This window comes from Canis aureus, chromosome 5, assembly GCF_053574225.1.
Source record: "Canis aureus isolate CA01 chromosome 5, VMU_Caureus_v.1.0, whole genome shotgun sequence".
In the NCBI taxonomy this organism is placed as follows: domain Eukaryota; kingdom Metazoa; phylum Chordata; class Mammalia; order Carnivora; family Canidae; genus Canis; species Canis aureus.
The window spans coordinates 9,230,266-9,252,439 of NC_135615.1; the positions used below are offsets into that span (position 1 = coordinate 9,230,266).

General features: G+C 41.3%; 1 protein-coding gene across 1 annotated transcript in view; it reads left to right on the forward strand.

Moving 5' to 3' along the window:
* The window catches only part of C5H10orf67 (chromosome 5 C10orf67 homolog), a 194,921-nt gene that overhangs the window by 34,412 nt on the left and 138,335 nt on the right, over positions 1 to 22,174 (forward strand). The window contains exons 2-3 of the mRNA XM_077896424.1: positions 701 to 993; positions 16,880 to 17,000. Coding sequence (XP_077752550.1) covers positions 701 to 993; positions 16,880 to 17,000 — 414 coding nt within the window. The remainder of the gene's footprint in view (positions 1 to 700; positions 994 to 16,879; positions 17,001 to 22,174) is intronic.

Below are 22,174 nucleotides of genomic sequence, written 5' to 3' on the forward strand. Positions count from 1 at the left end.
ATTTCATTATTAGGCAGTTTCTCTTAACTATCGTAGAGACTTAGTAATAATGAATTCCACAACCACACTGGATAGCTTAAAACTTAACGCCTGAATTATTATTTTTTTTAAGATTTTATTTATTTATACATGAAAGACACACAGAGAGAGGCAGAAACGCAGGCAGAGGGAGAAGCAGGCTCCCTGCGGGGAGCCCTGTGCAGGACTCGATCCCAGGACCCTGGGGTCACGCCCTGAACCAAGGAAGACGCTCAACCACTGGGCCACCCAGGCGTCCCTTCACGCCTGAATTCTGACCTTCATATCAAATAGAAATGTAGGCTGTTTAATCTCTGCAAAGAATTTTTTTTTCTTGTCCATGAAACGCCCACGTCTATGGCCAAGTGAGGGGTGTAGGCAATTCATCAGGCCGCCCGCTTCCTTATTATGGCATCGCTCTGGAGCCAAGGCTCATTATGTCCTGAGGATGGTCATTACCTGGGTGCACTATGTTCCCCCTCCCCGAGGGTGCCCTCTAGCACCCTAGGGCGGAAGGCCACGAAGCGAGGGTCGCCGAGCCCCCCCCACCCCCGCCCCCCGCGCTGGCCTCGCTGCAGGCTGAGCTCGGCGGCTCAGGAGGAGAGAAGGCGTGGGGAGTCGGGGCACGGTGGGGCGTCGCCGGGGTACCTAGACGGGGCCAGCTTTCTCGGGGACAGCTCAGCGGCGGCCGGGCCGGGTGGGTCGGGGCCGCCTGGGGCGGGCGGTGGAGCGCCCCCCTCCGGGCCCGCCGATCCCCGCGCCCCGCCCGCCCCCAGGTCGCCATGGCAACGGACGCCGGGTTCGGGCCTCCGACTCGCCGCCTCGCCGAGCCCGCAGCTCCGCGGGAGGCGCCCGGCGCAGCCGCCAGCCCGGGGCTCGGATGGAGAGCGCGGACGACACGCCCGCGGCCGAGGAGTGCCGGAAGATCCTCGAGAACCTCGAGTCGACCGTTGAGCAGTTCCGGTTCAGCCCCAGGTGACCCGCGCAGCGCCGCCTCCCCCTCCTTCGGGCCCGACCCCGCGGCGCCGCGCGCACCTGTGCCCGCGCTCCCGCCCGCGCTCCCGCCCCAGGCCCGCTGACTTCGTCCCCTGAGTGTGTCCGCGTAATCCGAGGACGCGGGCTCCGGGGCTTCACACCCCGCCACCCGCAACCGGGCGCCTGTGTCGGGCGAGTCCCCTCCAAAGTCCTGCCTCAGCGGCGACCCGCGCTGCTTCGCGGCTCCGAGCGAGCGTGGCGCGAGTGCACCCGCCTAGCGTGTTCAGGGGGCGCCGCACACAGGGGCACCGGTACCCCGGGGGGGCCTGCCGCTCGCGCTGTTACTCCCTGATGCTTTCTTCACAGGTCCTCCCTTTTATTTATTTATTTATTTATCTTAAGACTTTATTTATTCACGAGACACTCAGAGAGAGAGGGAGAGACGCAGGCAGAGGGAGCCCGACGTGGGACTCGATCCGGGGTCTCCAGGATCACGCCCTGGGTGGAAGGCGCTGCTAAACCTCTGAGCCACCCGGGCTGCCCGGTTCCCCCTTTTAATAATCTTTGCTTACCCCCCGCCCCTGCCCACATGTTGTCTGTTCCGATAAGGTAGAGCTGATGTGTCTGGGAAAATGTATTTTTCCTTCTGAACCCCACCCCCCTTTTTTTTTTTAATCAGTCAGTGTCCCGCGCTGGGTTAGCCACTGTGCAAGCACTTGGAGTTCCCCAGGTCACGGGCTTCACGGTGCCAGGGAGGCTGGCTTCGAGGGGAGACCCATGCCCTCCAGGCTCCACATGGGGCGCCGTGCTGGCCCAGTGGTGGGCACTGACCCGGTGAGCCATGCCCCCTGCTTGGGTGCATTCGTTAAAACAGACCAGGGAGGGTAGACGCAGGACCTGGTTTATTGGTGGTTGTGAAAAGCACATATTGGCAGTGGCACATACTAACACGGCGGCCGGCGCAGGGTCTAACCTGTTCTGCTTGTTTACTGATAGGAAAGACTTCCTGCCCCGGGTTCCTTGGCATAGCCTGGCGTGTAGCTCTCCAGCAGAGCACCCCGGCTGCGCTCGGTGGACCGAATGGCAGCGCCAAGTGCTCAGTTAATGCGCGCTGGAGGACCCGCGGATGCCAGTGTTCATTTGTCTTCACCCACGGTTCTTCAGTCCCCGGGGACTGTGTTGGTGCTCTGGGAGGAGTGGGAGAGGGGACTGCAGTCCTGGGTTTAGGGCAGAGTTTGGTACCGGGCAAGCAGCAGTCTGCAAGCTGACAGAAGCCCGGCTCTCGTGAAGTTTACGTTCCAGTCAGGAAACCAATGCTAAGCAAGCGACTGTACAATAAATAACTCAGTGGTAAGTGCTAAGGAAGGAAGAGCATGGAGGGAGCAGGGGAACCTGTGTGTGGAGTAGGGAAGTGGATGGTAATTTTAGCCACTGTGGTCAAGGAAAGCTTCTCAGAGATGACTTTGGGGTGAAGATCTGCAGGCTTGAGGGGGAACCTTTCTGAGCTGTCAGGGAACGAAGTGTTCCAGCAAAGAGCAGGAAGCCAGAAGGGGTGGGCCTGGGTGTCTCGGGCCCAGCAAGGAGCCCTGGGTGGCTGGGGCAGAGTGAGAAGGGGAGAGCAGTGGGGAGGCCAGAGGTAAGGGGACAGTGCCAGACAGTGGTGTGGGACCTGGGTCATCGTAAGGACTTCCACTTTGACTTTCAGTTAGATGCCAGAAGTGCCTTTTCAACACCACCAAGCAATTCTCCAGTTTTCGGCAGGCACTGACTAGGTGTGCTACAGTTTCATTCAGTTCTGACGCTCTGCTACCTACAGACAGCGTCAGATGTCACAAGTTAAGGGCTCCATCCCACAAGACCCCTCCCCCCTTCAGATGCCAATCACAAATCCAGGTTCTTACCTGTGCTTCTGACCATTCAGCCTTAAGTTAGACATTCCCATAACTCCTTCGGTGGATTCAGTTAATTTGCTAGAGCCACTCATAGAACTCAGAAAACTAATTTACTTTGGTTTATTGCAAAGAATAATGGTTACTGGTTTATTACAAAGATTATTAAAGGATACAAATGAATGGCCAGATAAAGAGATGCATAGGGTGAGGTCTTGAAAGGTCTGGAGCACAGAAGCTTCTGTCCCCACAAAATTCGGAGTGTGCCACCCTCCTGGCACCTGGGTGTGTTCTTATTCACCAACCCAGAAGCTCCCTGAAGCCTGTAGTTCAGAGACTTTTATGGAGGCTGCATTATATAGACCAAATTGATGAAATCATTGATTTTGTGGTGAATGGGTCTACCTACAGCCCCTCCAAAGGTGGATATGGGAGTGGGACTGACCCATCCCACCCTGTAATTGGGATTGGTTTCTCTGGCAAACAGCTTGCATCTTTAGGGGCTTTACAAAAGTCCTCCCACTAATATGGACTCTGGTGTGTTTCAAAGGAGTTCGTTATGAATTACAGAAGACCCACATTTCACCTTTTTTCCCACACTGAGACCATTTCAGGAATTGAGGACAAAAGACCAAATATAACAAAAGATGAGCCCACTGCTCATGTCATTTAGGAAATTCCAAGAGTCTTGGGAGCTTTCAGGCAGGAACTGTGGATAAAGAACAAAATATACATTTATTATAAATTATACTATCAAAGATGGGAAGCCATGAGGGGGGATTGGTGCAGGGGAGTGATTTGATATGATCAGTCTTTCAAGAGGATTACTTTGGCTGCTGTTTTGATAGTAAATTATAATGAAGATAAGGGCAGAAATAGGGAAGCCAGTTAGGAGATATGGGGGGGTGGGGGGATAGTTTTCTCTTTACCCTTGTAGGTTCTTGGATGAGACCAACCCTATAATGAAAGATAGATTAATGCGAGAAAAACAAAACAGAAGTTTAATAGCATGTATGCCTCTTGTATTCATGGGAGATACCCAGGAAAACTGAGTAGCTCCCCCAAATGGCCCAAGCCACTACCTTAAATACTATCACCTAAAGACAAAGGACGGGGATTGGTTGGGGGTGTGGGAAAGAGTGGGTTATGGGAAGTTGTCAGGAAAAGCACAGTAAATAGAAGTATGGCTGTTATGCAGATTTAAATTGGTGCCTTCTTTATAATAAGATTCTCCTGTGATTTACTCATCCTTTTCTTCCAGGTATAGGGTTAAAAAACACTTACAAATGGGGATATCCTTTATAAATGTAAATTTCTCTTACAAAGGAGTGACTTCTGTGTTTTCAGAGCTTCTCCTGTGTCTGCAGCTCTCAAAATAATTAGCTCAAAATAATCCTTGTGCCAAAGAGGCATATTTTGGGATGCCAGATTCTGCTACTCTTCAAGTCTGATGTTCAGAAGAGAGGTCCAGGCTGGCTGTATCAATTTGGGAGCACTTAGCACCCAGATAGATATAGGGGTGGACTCGGTGAGATCACCTAGGAAGTGGGAATAACAAAGAGAAGCCTCTTTGAGCCTGGAGCACATCACACTTGGCGTTTTCTGGAAGAGGAAAAACGGGGAGCAATGTTTTCCTTATTTAAAGTTGAATGGTACATGATAGTGAAAATTTAGCACACCTAATACCATTTTTTTAGCTAATCCATTAATAAACATTTGTTAGGATAGACTATTCTAGGATACAGTGAGAAGTGTCATTGCATTCTATTAATAAATGTTCCTGGGCCTTTTATTCTATACTAAATTTACATGTTAATTTTGTATCTAGTTTATTCAAAAAACATAATCGTCATCTTTCCAAGACTGTATTTTACGCACAACACCCAAGCCATTATTCAGAAATCAAATTACTGAGACTATAAATAAGGCCTGTGTAGGAGCCACTTAGCTAATTTGTTGTGATGTGGGTTTCTATTCTAGGCAAGAAGGTTGCCATTTAAAATCAGACACATTTGGAATTTGACGGGAAACTCAGGAATGAACCATCATATTTCACTTAGATTCTGAATGAGCCAGATCTTTCTGAGTCAGTTTTACAAACATATAAGACGCAAGGGACCTTAGAGCCATGAACCTGTTCTCACTAGGGATGGAGAGAATTGGTATCTGTCCCTTCAGGCTTATGATTTTAGAAGAGTTCTTTCCTCTAGTCAGGCCCCCGTTTCTACATCTTTGAAACAAGAAAGTCAGTATCTCTCTTATGAAATTTTTGGAAGACCTGAAAGGAAAATGTGTGTGTTAGTGCATATATCTTAACAAACCATATGGAACAAGTTAAGCACTCAATAAATAGTGCTTAATATATTTTTTGACACTATGTAGGAGGTTATCTATAAAATTTTTGGACTTGATTTTAAAGCATTGTATTATAGTATTATAATATTATGGTACCAGAAGGAACAATTGAAAACATTATTCCAAAAAAAAAAAAAAAAAAAGGAAAACATTATTCCAAGTTTTTAAATCATATCCTGAAAATATATGTATTTGTATTTGGGGTTGGATTTTTTTTTTTACACTTTTCACTTACTTTTTCCAGCTTTTTTGAGATGACATTGACATGCAACATAATATATTCATAACTACCCACATTCCATAAACCTACTACCCACAATAGATTATTTGTTTAAAATGGAAAAGAAAGAACATACATGTTCAAGCTTAATCAAAAATGAAATTGAATAGTTAAAAGGGGCTGCTGGGCACCGGGGAGGGTAAAGGATTGCATTTCTAGACAGGATAAAGCACTGAGGTCTGTTAAATGTGTGGCTGTGTAGAATATAAAAAAAAACAGATTAAGTGACTGTATTTATTATGTTGATGTAACACTCAGGATCAAGACAGGAGGCAGAAATCTTACCAGTATTTGAATAGGGGAATATTTCCTGTTCCTTATTAAATATTAAGAAGTATTTTTTTTATTAAGAAGTATTTAAAAAAAATCTTTTTAACTAGTAAAAGGCAGTAAAGGGGGTAAAAGAAGACTAAGCATTCTTACAACAGTATACGCAAGAAAGGAAAAACTTAGAAGACCCTCACTCCCACCCACCCCCATCTAAGATGGAGATTGAGACCTCTTGGGAGAGGACAAGGCTGGTGGCAGAGAAATCAGTCAGAGGGTGATGGCCAGAGCTGGTCTACAGGGAAGGCTTGTTGAGTGGCCAAGAAACTTGCTGAAAGATGCAGACAGTCTGAGGTTCTTTACCCAGCTGGGAGATCCAAATCTTCATTCCTGAAGGTTCCGAGTCCTCAAAAATAACTTTCCTGGGATGTTTGGCTGGCTCAGCCAGTGGAGCATGCAACTCTTGACCCCAGAGTTGTGAGTTTGAGCCCCATGTCGGGTATTACTTAAAAATAAAATATTTAAGAATAAATAAAGAACTTTCCCTCTGCCCTTCAGGTTCTTGGCTGAGACTCTCGGTAATTAAAGATTAACAGGAGAAACAGAGAAGTTTAATAACATATATACATATCTCCTGTATACACAGAAGACACCCAGTAAAGTTTAGTAACTCCCCGAAAAGGCCCAAGCTACCACCTTAAATACCATTTCCACCTAAAGATGATGAAAGATGTTGGAGGGTGTTGGAGGGTGAGGGGGAGCCATTATGGGAGGTTATCAAGCAAAGGAGTGTACAATAAAGGAGGGTCCGGCCCTCCTTTAAGTTCTTACTTTATCCATTGTTAGGTTTCTAGACATCTAGTCATCCTCTCTTCCTGGTTCAGCTAGGGGACACCCTTACAAATAGAGATACCACTTATAAATGTAAATGTCCTTTACAAAAAGGGCCACTTCTACTGTTTTCAGAACTTCTCCTGTGCCCGCTGGTCCTTAAAAATAACTAACTCAAGAATCCTTATGCCCAAGAGGAATATTTTAGGGTGGCAAATTCTGCTCCCTTGTAGTGTTGTAGAGAGCAAAATGGAATCTGGCATGTCAGGTAGGGGCCTGGGTCAAGCGATGACACCAGCTAGGAGATATTATGGGGACCACCGTTAGCTGACACACCAGAACTGGTAATCAGAGGAGGTCTGCAGAGATCCAAAACCTTTTTTTTTAAAGGTTTTTAATTTTATTTATTTATTCATGAGAATAAATTTTAATTTATTTATTTATTCATGATAATATTAATAATGTTATTAATTTTATTTATTTATTCATGAGAGACACAGAGAGAGAGGGGCAGACACAGAGGCAGAGGGAGAAGCAGGCTCCATGCAGGGGAGCCTGATGCAGTACTCGATCCCCGGATCCTGGGATCACACCCTGAGCTGAAAGCAGACACTCAACCGCCGAGCCACGCAGGCGTTCCACATTAAAGCCCTTTAAAAAGGAAAGGATTTGGGCAGCAAAGTGTTGGACTCTTCAGACCTGACCCCTCTGTCTGACCACTTTAAAAAAGGCAAATGCCGCCAAAGGCCCTGCCTGATTGATCTCTGACCAGAACCGAGATCCTTCACTGCTGGAACATAAGCAGTAAGTGCCAAGGGCTGACCCAGACCAGCCCGGGGCCCCATCTCAGCTGCGCACCCACAGACTGACTTTGAGTTTGGTTCGTTAACTTCCCACACTCTTCTGTTATCTTGCTTGTTGTGTGGTTTGTCTTCTGTCCTGCTTTGTATGTTGTCTAAGAAGCCAAGTTTAATCACATGGTGACTGTCATTGAGTTTGCAATCCTAAACCTGCTTTATAATTGTGATTTAACTTTGCTCTATGGTTGAATAAAGCTGACATTGTGGAAAGGCACAACCTTTCCACAACGTGTGCGCCTTCATAGCATGCTCATGACAAGCATGGAAAGGCCAAGAAGCACCCTAGAGAATCCCCCGGGTTCCAGAGATGGTCTTCGCTGACTCCATTGTATACCAACAACTCACTTGCTCCTTCATAATCGGAATCAATCACTTTGGCCGGACCCCATTCTCTGCCTTTTAGTTCAATGACAAAAGGATCACAAAGTGGCCAGTTGATTAACTCTCATCTAATTCAATGGAACTCTTGTGTTTCTGGGTGGAAGCATTCTTCCCCTGAGGACTGTGACCTCCAAGCCAGCATATCATAAAGTTGCTGGGACAGGAAGCAATACTTTTGGTAGAAAGTTATTAGGTATATTAGGGAGAGAAGCGACTTCCACTTCTGTCTCTAGGTTCCTGGACCTATGGCTGGGGGAGAGAGAGCACCACATACTGATTCAAAGTATGTACTGTATCCTGGAAGGCAGAAACACATCCTTTCATGGATCTGTCTCACAACTGCCATAATCAAATCTTCAGTGAGCTATTTTACCTTTTCATTAAGCTTGCACTCCTGGGTGATGGGATATGTGATAAAACCAGTGAGTTCCATGGGCATGAGCCCTTGCTACATTTCTTTTGCTATGAAACAAGTACCCTTATCAGAATGATTATGTGCACTATGTCACAATGATGGATGATGGGGAACAGAGGGCTGCTAAGGAAAAAACACAAACTGCCACCCCATAAATGACCCCACCCCAGGGTGGGATATGTGTGACATTCCTCGGGAAGTGGCCAATTGTCTTAATGTTAATGACCTGCTTGAGGGATAAACAATCTTTAACTTGACAATGGCAAGGCCTCCAGGTTCTGGTAGGTCCTCCTTTGCATATGAAAATCCTTTTGAAATCTGCCTTTTCCTTACCTCCCCCAACTCTGCAGGTATATAATCAGCCACCCCTCACAAGCCTGGGGCAGCAGCTCTCTTCCTGCCCCGAAGTCCTGTCCCTGGGCTTTAATAAAACCACCATTTTGCACCAAAGATGCCTCAAGAATTTTCTTGGTCTTTAGCTCCAGACCTCACCCCACCAAACCTCACCTATAATCCAAAACTTCATCAGTGGATAAGGCATTTTGTAGTGAATAGTGGCATCATGGTCAGGGAATACAAATCCATATCCAGAATACATACATGTCTCTCCCAGAGAGGATGGTGGAAGAGGTTCAGTGTTATCAGGCTGCCACTAGGCGGCTGGCTATTCTCACTGGTTAATACTGGCATATTAGGGACTCAGTATTCTCTATTGTTGGCTGATGAGGCACTCAATGCTTGCAGCAGCCAGAACAAACTCAGAAGTCTATGTTGTTGAACTCCATCCCTTCCACCATAGCCATTTCATTCAAGGGCTACTGAGCGAACACTGGAATGGTTGCAGCAACTAGCTGCTGTCCACAGTGTGTCATTTTACCTACTTGGTCATTGCATACTTTATCTGTGGTGGATGACCCTTGGTGAGCATTCACAGGGTATGCAAGTATCTTCATAGCCCGTGCCCATTCTTTCATTCTTTATATATATATAATGTTCTTTGTTTATTTGGAGAGCATGAGTGGTGAGGGGGAGGTGCAGAGGGAAAGGGAGAGAGAGAGAGAGAGAATCTCAAGCAGACTGAGCCCTGAGCCACAGAGCCTGACATGGGGTTCAGTCTCATGACCCTGAGATCTTGACCTGAGCCAAAATCAAGAGTTGGATGCTTTAACCGACTGAGACACCCAGGCGCCCCTAGCCTGTGCTCATTCTTAAAGGGTCATCTGCAGAACTCTTCCCCAGACTTTCTTGTCACCAGTCTCTCAGTCTTCTTCCTTCCAAGTTCCTGACCATTATTCAGTTAAAACTTTAGCAACAGTATACAAATTAATGCAGGTACACAATTATGGCTCACTCTCATCCAGAAAAAGTAAATGACCAAATGGACTACTTCAGTTCTATTAGGTGGAAGGATTTTCCTTCATTGCTGTCCCTCAAGGTCACCTCTGAGCGGAGCTGTAGTGGAGCTGTGGAACTATAGGCATCCCCGTCCTGATGGCAATCCCCTCTATTAACTAGGCTTGAGTTTTTTTCTTCCTCAATCAACTGATTGTACAGAATTTGCCATGAGGCTGTAACTATGGTTTGGAGGGGAAGAGGCAATCGGAACAGGAGGTATGGGCTTCCTGTAAGCGTCTTTCCTTCTGCTTGAGCCTGGTCTCTTATGTCACTTCCGTGCTCATGCCCAAGTGTATGGTTTGGTGGGTAAGATAAAACCTAACTTATCATGGGAAACTCAGGCCTGATGACTCATGTTTACAGGAGTTAACATTCAGTCTTTTCCAGACTCAATTGTGAGCCAGCGCTGTTTATCAAAAGGATGATAGTCATCTACCTAAGAAGGCACAAGATTCGCTCTAAAGTCCTAGAGGCCTTCGCTGTGATTTTCTTAGTGGTGCTTGCCAGAGGATCACAGATCACCCTTATTTGTCGTAGACAAACAGTGCCATTATCTACTGGATCATAATGTCCAAGTGGAAGAGCAGCTTGCACTACAGTCTAGATTTCTTTTATTGTAAACTTTCTTAAAAACTGGCAGCTTTGCAGTTAGAAAATGAGTTGAAGCAGCATATACAAATGTGGTATACGTTGCTTCCAGTCACATTTCATTGTTCATTAAGGCCTAAAATGTTGACAGTTCTTGCTGGTTGAAATTGATGAAATTCGAACTTGCTTAAAGAATGCATATGACGTTTTAAAAATACTTTACTTTGAAATAACTTCGAATTGACAGAGAAATTGCCAGAACTAAGATCCCTCATATCCTCTTCACCTAGATTCATCAATTCTTGACCTTTTACCTTGTTTTTCCACCCCCCCGCCCCCGCCCCGCTCCTCTTCTTTGTCCCTTCTGTGTGCACATTCACACATACACGAATTCATATACTCATTATTATTAATCTTTTTAGAACATTTTGAGAGCAAGCTATAGGATTGGTGCCCATCACTGCTAAGAATTAGTGTGTTTTTCCTAAAATGGATATTCTCCTATATACCTAGCATACAGCTCTCAAAATCGGGAAGCCAACATTAGCCCAACACTACATCAGGCCCCTTCAAGTTGTGCCAAGGGCCCCAATGATAGCTTTTTTCCTTTCTGGTCTGGGATCCTATCTAGGAGTATGTTGCATTTAGCTATCCTGGCCCTTCAGACGCATCCAGTTTGAAAGAACTCCTATTGCCTCTAGCTGTCCTTTATGTCCTTGACATTTTTTAAAAGTATAGACTTTGGATTTAGTGTCCAGCTCTGTCTAGTGTTTTCTTATAATCAGACTCTTATTATGCATTCTTGGCAGGAAATGCCACAGAAATGGAGGTATGTGCTTTTCAGGGCATCCACTTTAGTGGGCACACGTTCATTATGTTTCCCTGTTGGTGCTTTAACCTCGACCTCATTGGGTTGGTGTCTACCAGGATTCTCTACCAAAAATTTGCCATTTTTTGCAATAGATTAACATTTTGTGAGTAGGTATTACAAAATCTCCTTTTCCTTTCTTCCCCCTTAGCTTCATTGAAATACAATTGACACATAACACTGTGTAAGTTTAAGGTGTATGATGTGATGATTTGATATTTTGTATATATTGTAAAATTGTTACCACAATAAGGTTATTAACACATCCATCACTTCACATTGTTATGTGTGTATGAACATTTAAGATTTATTCTCTTAGCAACTTTCAAGTATGATATAGTATTGCTGACTATAATCACCAGGCTGTACATTAGCTAGAACTTATTTCTCTTATAACTGGAAGTTTGTACGCTTTGACCAACATCTCCCCATCTCCCCAGGCCTCAGCCTCTGCAACTGCCAATCAACTCTGTTTCTATGAGTTTGCCTTTTTTAGATTCCACATATAAGTGAGATCATACAATATTTGTCTTCCTCTAACTTATTTTACTTAGTATAATGCCCTCAGAGTTAATCTACGTTGTCACAGATGATGGGATTTCCTTCTTTTTTTATAGTGGAAGATTATTCCATTGTATGTAAACACTATATTTTCTTTATCATTTATCCATTAATGGGCACTTAGGTTATTTCCATGCTTTAGCTATTTTGAATAATGTTTCAGTGAACATGGGGTGGAGGGGTGGTAAATATTGAGATAATAACTTAATTTCCTTTGGATACATTCTCAGAAATGGGATTGCTGGGCAGCCCCAGTGGCCCCGCGGTATAGCGCCGCCTTCAGCCTGGGGTGTGATCCTGGAGACCCTGGATCCAGTCCCACGTCAGGCTCCCTGCATGGAGCCTGCTTCTCCCTCTGCCTGTGTCTCTGCCTCTCACTCTCTCTCTCTCTCTCTCTCTCTGTCAGTCATGAATAAATAAATAAAATCTTAAAAAAGAAAGAAAGAAATGGGATTGCTGGTACATGAAGTATTCTATTTTGAAGTTTTTGAAAAAAATTCCTTGTTTTAATCACAATTCCACTGACCAGCCTTACCTGTCATTGAAGACTCCCACCTAAATGAGACACCACTATGGCGGTTGCCAGATGCTGATGCTCTATCTTCCTTGGGTTTTTTTACATTTTTACATTTATGTACTCCTTCTCCCAATCATGCTGGCTCTGTGCTGCTGCTTGTGTTTCTCACACTGCTGTGCTTGCTTCGGCAGCACATATACTAAAACTGTTTCTCACACTACCCTACATTCTTGGCTACGAGGCCTGTTGGCCTTTTCCTCTGCATGGCTCCTAACCTTTCTTATGAAGAAATTGACTCATGTCACTGACCACCATGTTGATTCCTCCACTCTGGCAAGGTAAGGGAATGGAAGGAATAGGAAGATGGAAAAGAAAGTGACTATATATCATTTTTATAGGTAGAACTGTGGAGAGACTATATTTTAGGCTGAAGGTACTGCCCAACCTTCAGATACAGATGTATTTTGAGAACATTTAATAGATGAGTATGGTACATAGGGTATACAAAATGAAAGATGAGTTTACCACTACCTCACAATATATAACGTATTTTTGTTTACTTGTTTACTGGTTGTCTCTCCCTTTAGAATATAAGTTCCATGAGAACAAAGACTTTGACTTGCCCATTCCTATTACCTTTGTGCCAGAAACAGTGCCTGGCAAACAGTAGGTACTCAGTTATTCTTTGTTAAGTGCATGAAGCTCAGATAAGTAGTTTGCACCCATAGTTTGGAGATCAGAATAAGAAGACTGAATATAATTCTCTTGGACAGTGGAAGGCTATTAAAGTCTTTATAGCAGGATAGTGAAAGAACCCGAGTTTTAGTAAGATACCTCTAGGGACCATGGGAATGATAGATTAAAAAGACAAAAATTTGGAACCTGGTCATAGTTTTAGGAAACCTTTATTGTCTACATTTTGTGGGACACTTGTTTGAAAGTATAATGATTTTATTTTTATTTCATGTTTTAAAAGATTTCCAAATGTATAAAAAAGGAGAATTTCTTTAAAATTTATAAAACATATGTCCTAGAAAAAGCCTGCCACATGTACAATTTGTCATCTATAATAGTTGCCATACTTAAAAACTATCAAAAATATTTTCCCTAAAATTTTACATCATCACCCTTAAAAATTGCTTTTTTCTTATTTCTTATAAACTGTTTTAAAACACATCTTAAAATTTTTGTAATTGATCATATGATTCATCCATTTCTATAGTCTAGTACAATATCATAATTTTAATATAATAATTATAATTTATGGTTTTCACAAATGATTTTCAAAAATGGTTATAAATTTTAGACAGACAAAGCTTTGAATATTGATGATCTTTTTAGTTAATTATTATATCTTAGTCTTAAAAAATTTCAATACGGGGTGCCTGGCTGGCTTAGTCAGAAGAGTATACAATTCTTGATCGCAGGGTCATGAGTTTGAGCCCCATTTTGGGTGTAGAGATTATTTAAATAAATAAAGAACTGTAAAAAATAAAATTAAATGAAAAAATTCAATACAACAAGCATTTATTGAGAGGATTTTGTGGGTCAGGACTCTGCAGTGTTTGAAATCTTACCCTACTTACAAGCTAACAAGTTTGCTTATTTTATGGCCCCTAGCAGAAGACACAAGACTCCTGGATCAGAGACAAAGGACTTTATCATCATTGCAAAACCAGTATCCAGACCTTCATATTTGTTTGTCTTGATCTGCCATGCCCCCTCAGTGCCATGAGGGTAACACTAAAGGCCCATCATGGATACCTATATACACAGCGTGTTGCATTAAAGGAAGGGTCCCTGAGCTCACCACTTTATTTTATTTTTTTATTTTTTAAAGATTTTATTTATTTATTCATGAGAGACACACACACACAGAGGCAGAGACATAGGCAGAGGGAGAAGCAGGCTCCATACAGGTTGCCTAATGTAGGACTCGATCGCGGGACTCCAGGATCACACCTTGGCAGGCTTTCAACTGCTGAGTCACCCAGGCAACCCTCACCATTTTAATAGTAAAGAGTACCAGCCTGCTTCTTGGTGGAGGAAAGGCATTACCTCATCCTTTAAGGTTGCTCACTGCAAACACAATTCTGAGGAATGGCCTGTGGAAAGAGTGGCCAGGATTTTGCATTCCTGGCATATGCAGAAAGAAGGTGCAGGGACACTCAGGGACCAAGGAGATTGCCTCTTCCAACAGAACTCTGTTAGTGTGGGGGAGGGGAGAGAGGAGGAAAGGCTCCTAAAATGAAATTTGATCAAATCTAAAATATAATTTTCTGTGGAAAAACACCAGAAATATTAGTTGAAACTGAGGTATACAACATTACTGCTGTTCCCTCCCCATCTGGATAATGCTACTGATCATGAGTATGACATTGATGAGTGTGTAGAAAATTGGTTGAAAATTTAGTGGGGTTAATTGAAAATTATTATATTAAATGTTTAATATTTTGTAAGTTTATACTTAGTCTTTCTTGGTTAAATATTACTGTACTTCAATGGTTTTTTCCAAACATGATGAAAAAATTATGATACTTCAGAACATAGTAGCTGATGGTAATAACTGCCCCCACAGCACCAATAACATATATATGACATTGCAGGAAGGCCAGAGGTATGACAAGTTTTAGAGCTAGTTGAGTCAATGGCTAAAAAAAGTCATCAGTCAAAGTTACTTCTGTTTATTTTTAAAAAGCTCATAATCTATGTACTGACTTTGCCTTTGGCTGACCCTGCTTGTGGTCACCAGATGGCTGTGGCACTTCTTGGCATCACTTCAACACATGGCAATATTCAGAGTCACAGAGGAAAACTCTCCTCTGGTGCCCCTGCGTAGGAGCATAGAAAGTTTTACCCCAAGTCCCTCAAAAGATCTTTCCTCATGTCATTCTTGCTAGAACCAATTCCATACCCACCCCTAAAACAATCTGCCCAGAAGAATGGGATCTCTGTGATGGGCTGAGACCAGACAAGAGCTACCCTTGGCACTGGAAACATGATCACCCTGCCCTGAATTCTGTGGGACATGATCCTGAGACTCTGCCAGCAAATAAAAAGGAGGGAAAGGGTTGCAGGGGTGCCCCTTTCAGAGTCCGTGCCAGCTGGTCAGCAAACCAGTGAAGATAGTACCTCACTCTGTCTTCAGAGTCTATCCTGAAAAGTATGGTAATTCTACTTGGGCTTTCATGGCATTCTGTTTTTAGCTGACATTTTATTTTTTTTTTAATTTTTATTTATTTGTGATAGTCACACACACACACACACACACACAGAGGCAAAGGGAGAAGCAGGCTCCATGCACCGGGAACCCAATGTGGGATTCGATCCCTGGTCTCCAGGATTGCGCCCTGGGCCAAAGGCAGGCGCCAAACCGCTGTGCCACCCAGGGATCCCTTTAGCTGACATTTTAGAAACTGGTAGTTTTGGTTAAGTTTGATCAAATTGACAAGGAGCGCATCCAGAAAATAGGCTTTCTTTTTACTATTTGAGAAGATTAAAGATCTATCTGAGGTGTTTACAAATGCTTAAGTTCCTTGCCTACTCAGATTTTGCAGGAATGGAGTTTGAAAATCAAATATAGTATGGTGGTGTGATTATCTTAAAGAATAATCCTCAAATTTTTTGGTTTCAAGAACTTTCATAGTCTCAAAAATTACTGGGGACCTCAAAGAGCTTTAGTTTATGCCTATTCTTGGTGACCATATTAGAATTTTAAAAGGAGAAATTAATATATGTATTTTAATTCATTTATAATAATGGTAAACCAATTCTATGCTAACATAAATAACATATTTTAAAGAAAATGAACTCTATTTTTTAAAACAAGAACTCTAATGAGTATAGTGTCATTGCTTTACATTTTTGCACACCTTTTTAGTGCCTGGGTTAATGCATGATAGCTGAATTTTCATATCTGCTTCTACACTCATGTCATGCATTCACATAACCTGTAGCTTCTGGATAACTCCACTGAACACTACTGTAAGAGCATGATAGTGGAAAAGGCAAATAAAATATTAATACTATTATGAAAATAATTTTGACCTCGTGGATTGCTTGGAAGAGTATGCTGGAACCCCTGGTGTTTTCAGGCCACTCTTTGAGAACCACTATCTTGAAGTATTTTTGCTTGATGTGTCTGTGTGTAATTTATAATGTCTTTAAAACAGCAGATAGGGGGATCCCTGGGTGGCGCAGCGGTTTGGCGCCTGCCTTTGGCCCAGGGCGCGATCCTGGAGCCTCGGGATCGAATCCCACATCGGGCTCCCGGTGCATGGAGCCTGCTTCTCCCTCTATGTCTCTGCCTCTCTCTCTCTCTCTCTCTCTCTCTCTCTCTCGGTGACTATCATAAATAAATAAAAAAATTAAAAAAAAAAACAGCAGATAGGATATTAAAAGGAGGCTCAAATATATCAGAAAATGGAAATAAGATGAGTAGCAATGGGAAAATATACCACAGTTCAGGGAATCTGATAATCCACAGAGTCCTGGTGAAAACCCTAAATCATGAGCAAGTAATTCAGAGCTTTCCTCACTCTACCAGTCCCTTTGAATCTTTAAAACATAATATGATTTACACAAAAATATGTGCTATAATACATATTTTTTTTCTATAATACATATTTTAAAATAAGTTATCTACTATATAAAGCACTGTACTCTCCATTTTTTTTCAGACTTACTATTTCAGATGATTTGAAAGTTGGCTTTTTCAGTACAGACCATGCTACTCAAACAGATTACAGTGAAATTCTGCCGTTAAAAGAGTTGAGTTCATCTACAGAAAAGCTAATACAGGTAAATCTGGATTTGTTTTCAAACTTCTGAGATCATTATAGATATTGTTTGCCTTTGTGTCTCTTTCCTTTGCAGAATTTAAATGAGTAAAAATGTTTAAATATTAGCATCTTTACAAGCTGACTTGGATGACAGTTGTGTTTTTTAAAATAATTTGTAGGAGGGCGGGGGGTGGGAGTGAATGGGTGACGGGCACTGGGGGTTATTCTGTATGTTAGTAAATTGAACACCAATAAAAAATTAAAAAATAAATAAAAAATAAATAAATAAATAAAAATAAAAAATAAAATAATTTGTATAAACTACTCCTTATATTTATGTCATGTTTATATATGTTAACCTGTTTAGCGAAGTGGGTTGTTACTCTCTTTGGAATACTTTTGACATCTGTCAAAATTTTCTATTTATGATACTTTTTTAAGAATTATAAAAGATTTTTGAATTGTAGAAAATGTGGAGAGTAATATGATGAATAATTGTGTTACCCTCATACAATTTTGTCAAATCTTGACATTCCACCATTATTTCCTTTGGATCTTTTTTGATTGTAAAGAAACAGAACATCTCATAAACATCAGATATGAAGAGTTATTAAAATCTCTAATCCATAGAACTCTCATGGGATAGCATACTACTATGAATACTCTTGTTTACTTTGCTTCTGTTTTTTCACTTAACAATGTGGAAAATCATTCCATGTTGGTACATAATTTTCTCATCATTTTCACGAGTATATCCTATTGTAAAATGTGCATCATTTATTTAGCTCTCCCCCTATGAATGGACACTTTAGTTGTTTCAAATCATCTGCTGTGATGAAGAATTCTGTACATACTCATAGGCCAACAAATCTGTAGCATAAACTTAAAAGTGGAATTTCTGAGACAGAGAATGTATGCATTAGCCACTTTGAAGGATGTTGCCAAATTGCCCTGCTGGGAGATTGTACAATGTGCACCCCTACTAGTAACTTTTGGAGGTGTCTCTTTTCTTACATGCTTGCTAGTTACCTTTTCTAATAATACCTTCAGAAAAGTTTTATAACTTTATTTCCTTGCAACTGGGCACATCCAAATGAGTAAATTTTGGTCAGTAGAATTACATGGAAATATTATATGGCAGCTTTGGGGAAGCTTCTTGAAGAAACAATTCACATGCACTTACTTTCTGCTACTTCACTTCTTTCTCCTCCTCTTCTTCCTTCCCCTTTCCTTCTTCCTCACTCCCTCCTTCCCTCCTTTCCTTTCCTTATTTTTGTGCCTAGAACATGGATGCTTCCGTTTGCACGATGATTCTGAGGCAGTATACACAGCATAGTAATAAGGTAGAAGGATCTTAGGGGTTTTTCACCACTGACTGCCTACCGCAATTTCTAGTGAATGAGAAATAAAATTTATTTCCCTTTTGTGCTTCTGTTATTTGGATTTTTAAAATATAGCTGAACCAAATTCTGATACACATGCTTAAATCAGATTAAGGATGTTTCCTCTATTTTTAATTAATTAAAAGCATTTAAAAAATCATGAATGAAAAAAAAATCATGAATGACCTGATTTGAATGCTTTCCATACTATTGAGTCATATGGCTTTTTTCCTTTATGTGATGATGTGAACATTGACTTTTGAATAGTAAACGTGGAATGAACCCAACTGGACTATAATGTTTCTTTTGCTTTCCACATCATTTGCTATATTTCTATTAATGATTGTTCTCCATTTATGTTCATAAGAGACTGTCCTATAAATTTATCTTTTCTTCTTATACTATTGTTCACTCTTGGTACCAAGATCATAGTACTTTCATACAATGAGTTGGGAGATGTTCCTCAGTCTATTCTCTGGAATGGTTGGCATGAAGTTAGAATTATCTATCTCTTCAGTGTTTGTTAGAACTTCCTTGTAAAATTGCAAGTGCTTATTTTTATTGCTATTTTTATTTTGTTATGGATATAGTATGGTTTTCTTAAACATTCTTGGGTCAGTTTTGACATTATATTTTTCTATAAAAATATTTATTTTGCCAAGTTTTCAAATTATAGGCATAATGTTGACGGTCTTCTCATTACTTTTAAATCTTTATTGTGTCTGTAGTTATATTTTTTAAAAATACTAATATTAAAAAAATGAAAATAAAATGCTAATATTGTGTGTATACCTCTTCTTTTTTTTCCTAGAAGATCTTGGAAGCTATATCTATCTCATTATTATTATTATTATTATTATTATTATTATTTTAACTCAAATAGAAATCATTGGTTTTTATGGTCTGAATAATAAAAGGACAGCACAGTCACAGACACTGAACGTGATCGTGTGGGGTTCCTAAAAAGAAAAGAACCAAAGAGAAGGAGCATAAAATCTATATGTAAACTCAGAAAAAACCTCTGGGTGATCCCTGAAACACAAGCATGTGGAGCACGTGCACATCTGAGGTTTTATAAACCTTCAGATTTATAATCCTCTCTATCATATCTTTATTTCTAGTTCATAAATTTCATATCTTTATTATTTAACTGCTTTTACTATTTTGGGTTCACTTTGTTTTCCTTTTTCTAATTCCTTGAGTTGGATCTCAGTATCAATTAGGATATCATATAGCTCTATTTTAGAGAATGCAACTATATCGGCTTAATCAAATAAGTCATATATATTATTTTCCTTTACTTCATTGTGCATAATTATAATAGCTGCTTTAAAATCTTTGCCAATGCTTGTGTAATACTGGTGTTGGTCTCAATCATTTTTTTTCTTGGGACAGAATCACATTTTCCTGGGATTTTTTTGTTTTGTGTTTTTGTTTTTGTTTTAAATATCAGGTAATTTGAATTATATCCTGGATATTGTGAATGTTATGTTCTGCTTCTAATATATATGTATATTCCTTCAGAAGACTGTTGATGTCTGTATTTTGGCACATAATAAACTTGTTTGGATTCCAACTACAAATGTATCTTGGTTGACAGCCCAAATCTCACAGGCTGCTTGCAGTGTGCTCCATGTGCATGTGTTTCAGGGATCACCCAGAGGTTTTTTCTGAGTTTACATATAGATTTTATGCTCCTTCTCTTTGGTTCTTTTCTTTTTAGGAACCCCACACGATCACATCCAGTGTCTGTGATTGTGCTGTCCTTTTATTATTCAGACCATAAAAACCAATGATTTCTATTTGAGGTTTAGCTGCCTTGTGAGGTCACTGAACATAGCTACCCAGCAGGCATCTCACCCTGCATCAGTTCCTTCCTCCAATTTTTCAATCCCCTCCAGGATTCTCCTGCTTCTGTTTATTCTCCAGTGTCTTCAAGTTGTTGGTTGTGTTTTGTTCATATTTTATCTAGAGTTTATAGTGCTGTCTGGGAATCTTCAATCCAGTGAAGTTTGTTTGACCATACAGGATTTCCATGCCTCTCTTTTGCAGAATATGCAATTCATCTAGAACTGGGTCTTCTAAAGGCAAAGTCATCTCTGCCTGTTCCGGGAATTTAAGGAATTACTTAAGACATCACTTGCTTTCAAATATTTTTAAACATGATTTCTCAACATAGTACTCTTTATGAGTTGACAACAGGGTATAAAGAAATAGGGGGATGAGACAGTCATAATTTTTCAAATCTGGGCCTTCCATTACTGGCTGTGTAATATTGGATTAGACAGTCACTTAACCACTTGAAGTCTTGTTATCCTCATCTGCAAAATAAAATCTTTCCTATAGTTTCAGGATACTAAAACGAGATGTTTTTCAGGATACTAAAACAAGATGCTTTTCAGGATGCTAGTACACCAGGTATCAAATTCCAAAGTGAGTTTGAGTTAGATCCCATTTGCAGAATTTACAAAAGGAATGTTGCATATCAGATCCATGACTCTTAGCTTTTGAAATAGATCAAGGACAACAAAAATAAAGGAGTCAGGAGGTGAAGAGGCAAAATTACTGAAGTGATCGAGAAAGCTCTATTGCCATGCTCTTTATAGGGTAAGAGGTACCAGAAGTGATCTTCCTCAACTTAAGGCTAGTAAGGCAGCCTTGTATGAAACCTGAAGTATGTTTGCTGCTTTTGGAAGACACAGGGGACTGGTGTTGATCCTTACATAAGGAAGCTAAGGGTTATGGGATGAGGAATGTGTGATTATTTTCCATGGACCGTACATGGCCTTTGAAAGAGTGAGAGAAAGTGCATCATCATGAGGTCATTCTGGGCCCTATCTAGTAGAATGATCTAAAAGGACAGAGGACCCTCAACAGCAAGGAGAAGAAAAAAAGAGTTTATTCGTAGGAGTGTAGGAAAGAATAGCAATGATCACCCAGTCTTACTTGGATGTGTTTAACTTTTAGTAATCATATTTAAATGCCACTTTGAAGCTGTGTTTTGAGTGACAGTAGGACTTCCTATTCCGAAAAATGAGTAGAAATGTCATGGAATTGCCTAAAGTTTCCATTCAGGGCAGGGGGAAGATTGCCTAGTGAATACATTTTAAATAGTTGGTGGAAGACAAAAACACAGTGTATGTTTTAATGATCAGAAATTATTAGGGATCCCTGGGTGGCTCAGCGGTTTAGCACCTGCCTTCGGCCCAAGGTGTGATCCTGGAGACCTGGGGTCGAGTCCCACATAGGGCTTCCTGCATGGAACCTGCTTCTCCCTCTACCTGTGTCTCTGCCTCTCTTTCTCTCTCTGTCTCTCATGAATAAATAAATAAAATCTTTTAAAAAAATGAAATGATTCTTAGTCAACATGCTAGTTATGTATTTAAGTGCTTGGCTAGAAAATTCACAAAGAATATTAATTTTTGCCTGTCTTTTCTGATTTAATATCCACATCTTGGACTATACCTTTCAAGGTATGATAAAGGGTTGATGTTAGCCACAGGTATTTTATTCTGTATGAGAAGAAACTGCCAGGCACTTTCTCTCCCTTACTCCATTAGCATATGTCAATGTAGCAGATTAACTGGAGTTCTCCAATGTACCCCATATTACAGAGGTTTTCTTAAAAGGCAGGACAGGCCCCCCTGACTACATTCCAGGTAATATGCTCATGTTAGGAAGGAAAAATTTTTCTTTAGCCTTCAACATTCTTTTTTCTTTTTTTTAAAGATTTATTTATTTACTCATGAGAGACACAGAGAGGCAGAGACACAGGCAGAGGGAGAAGCAGGCTCCCTGCAGGGAGCCCAAT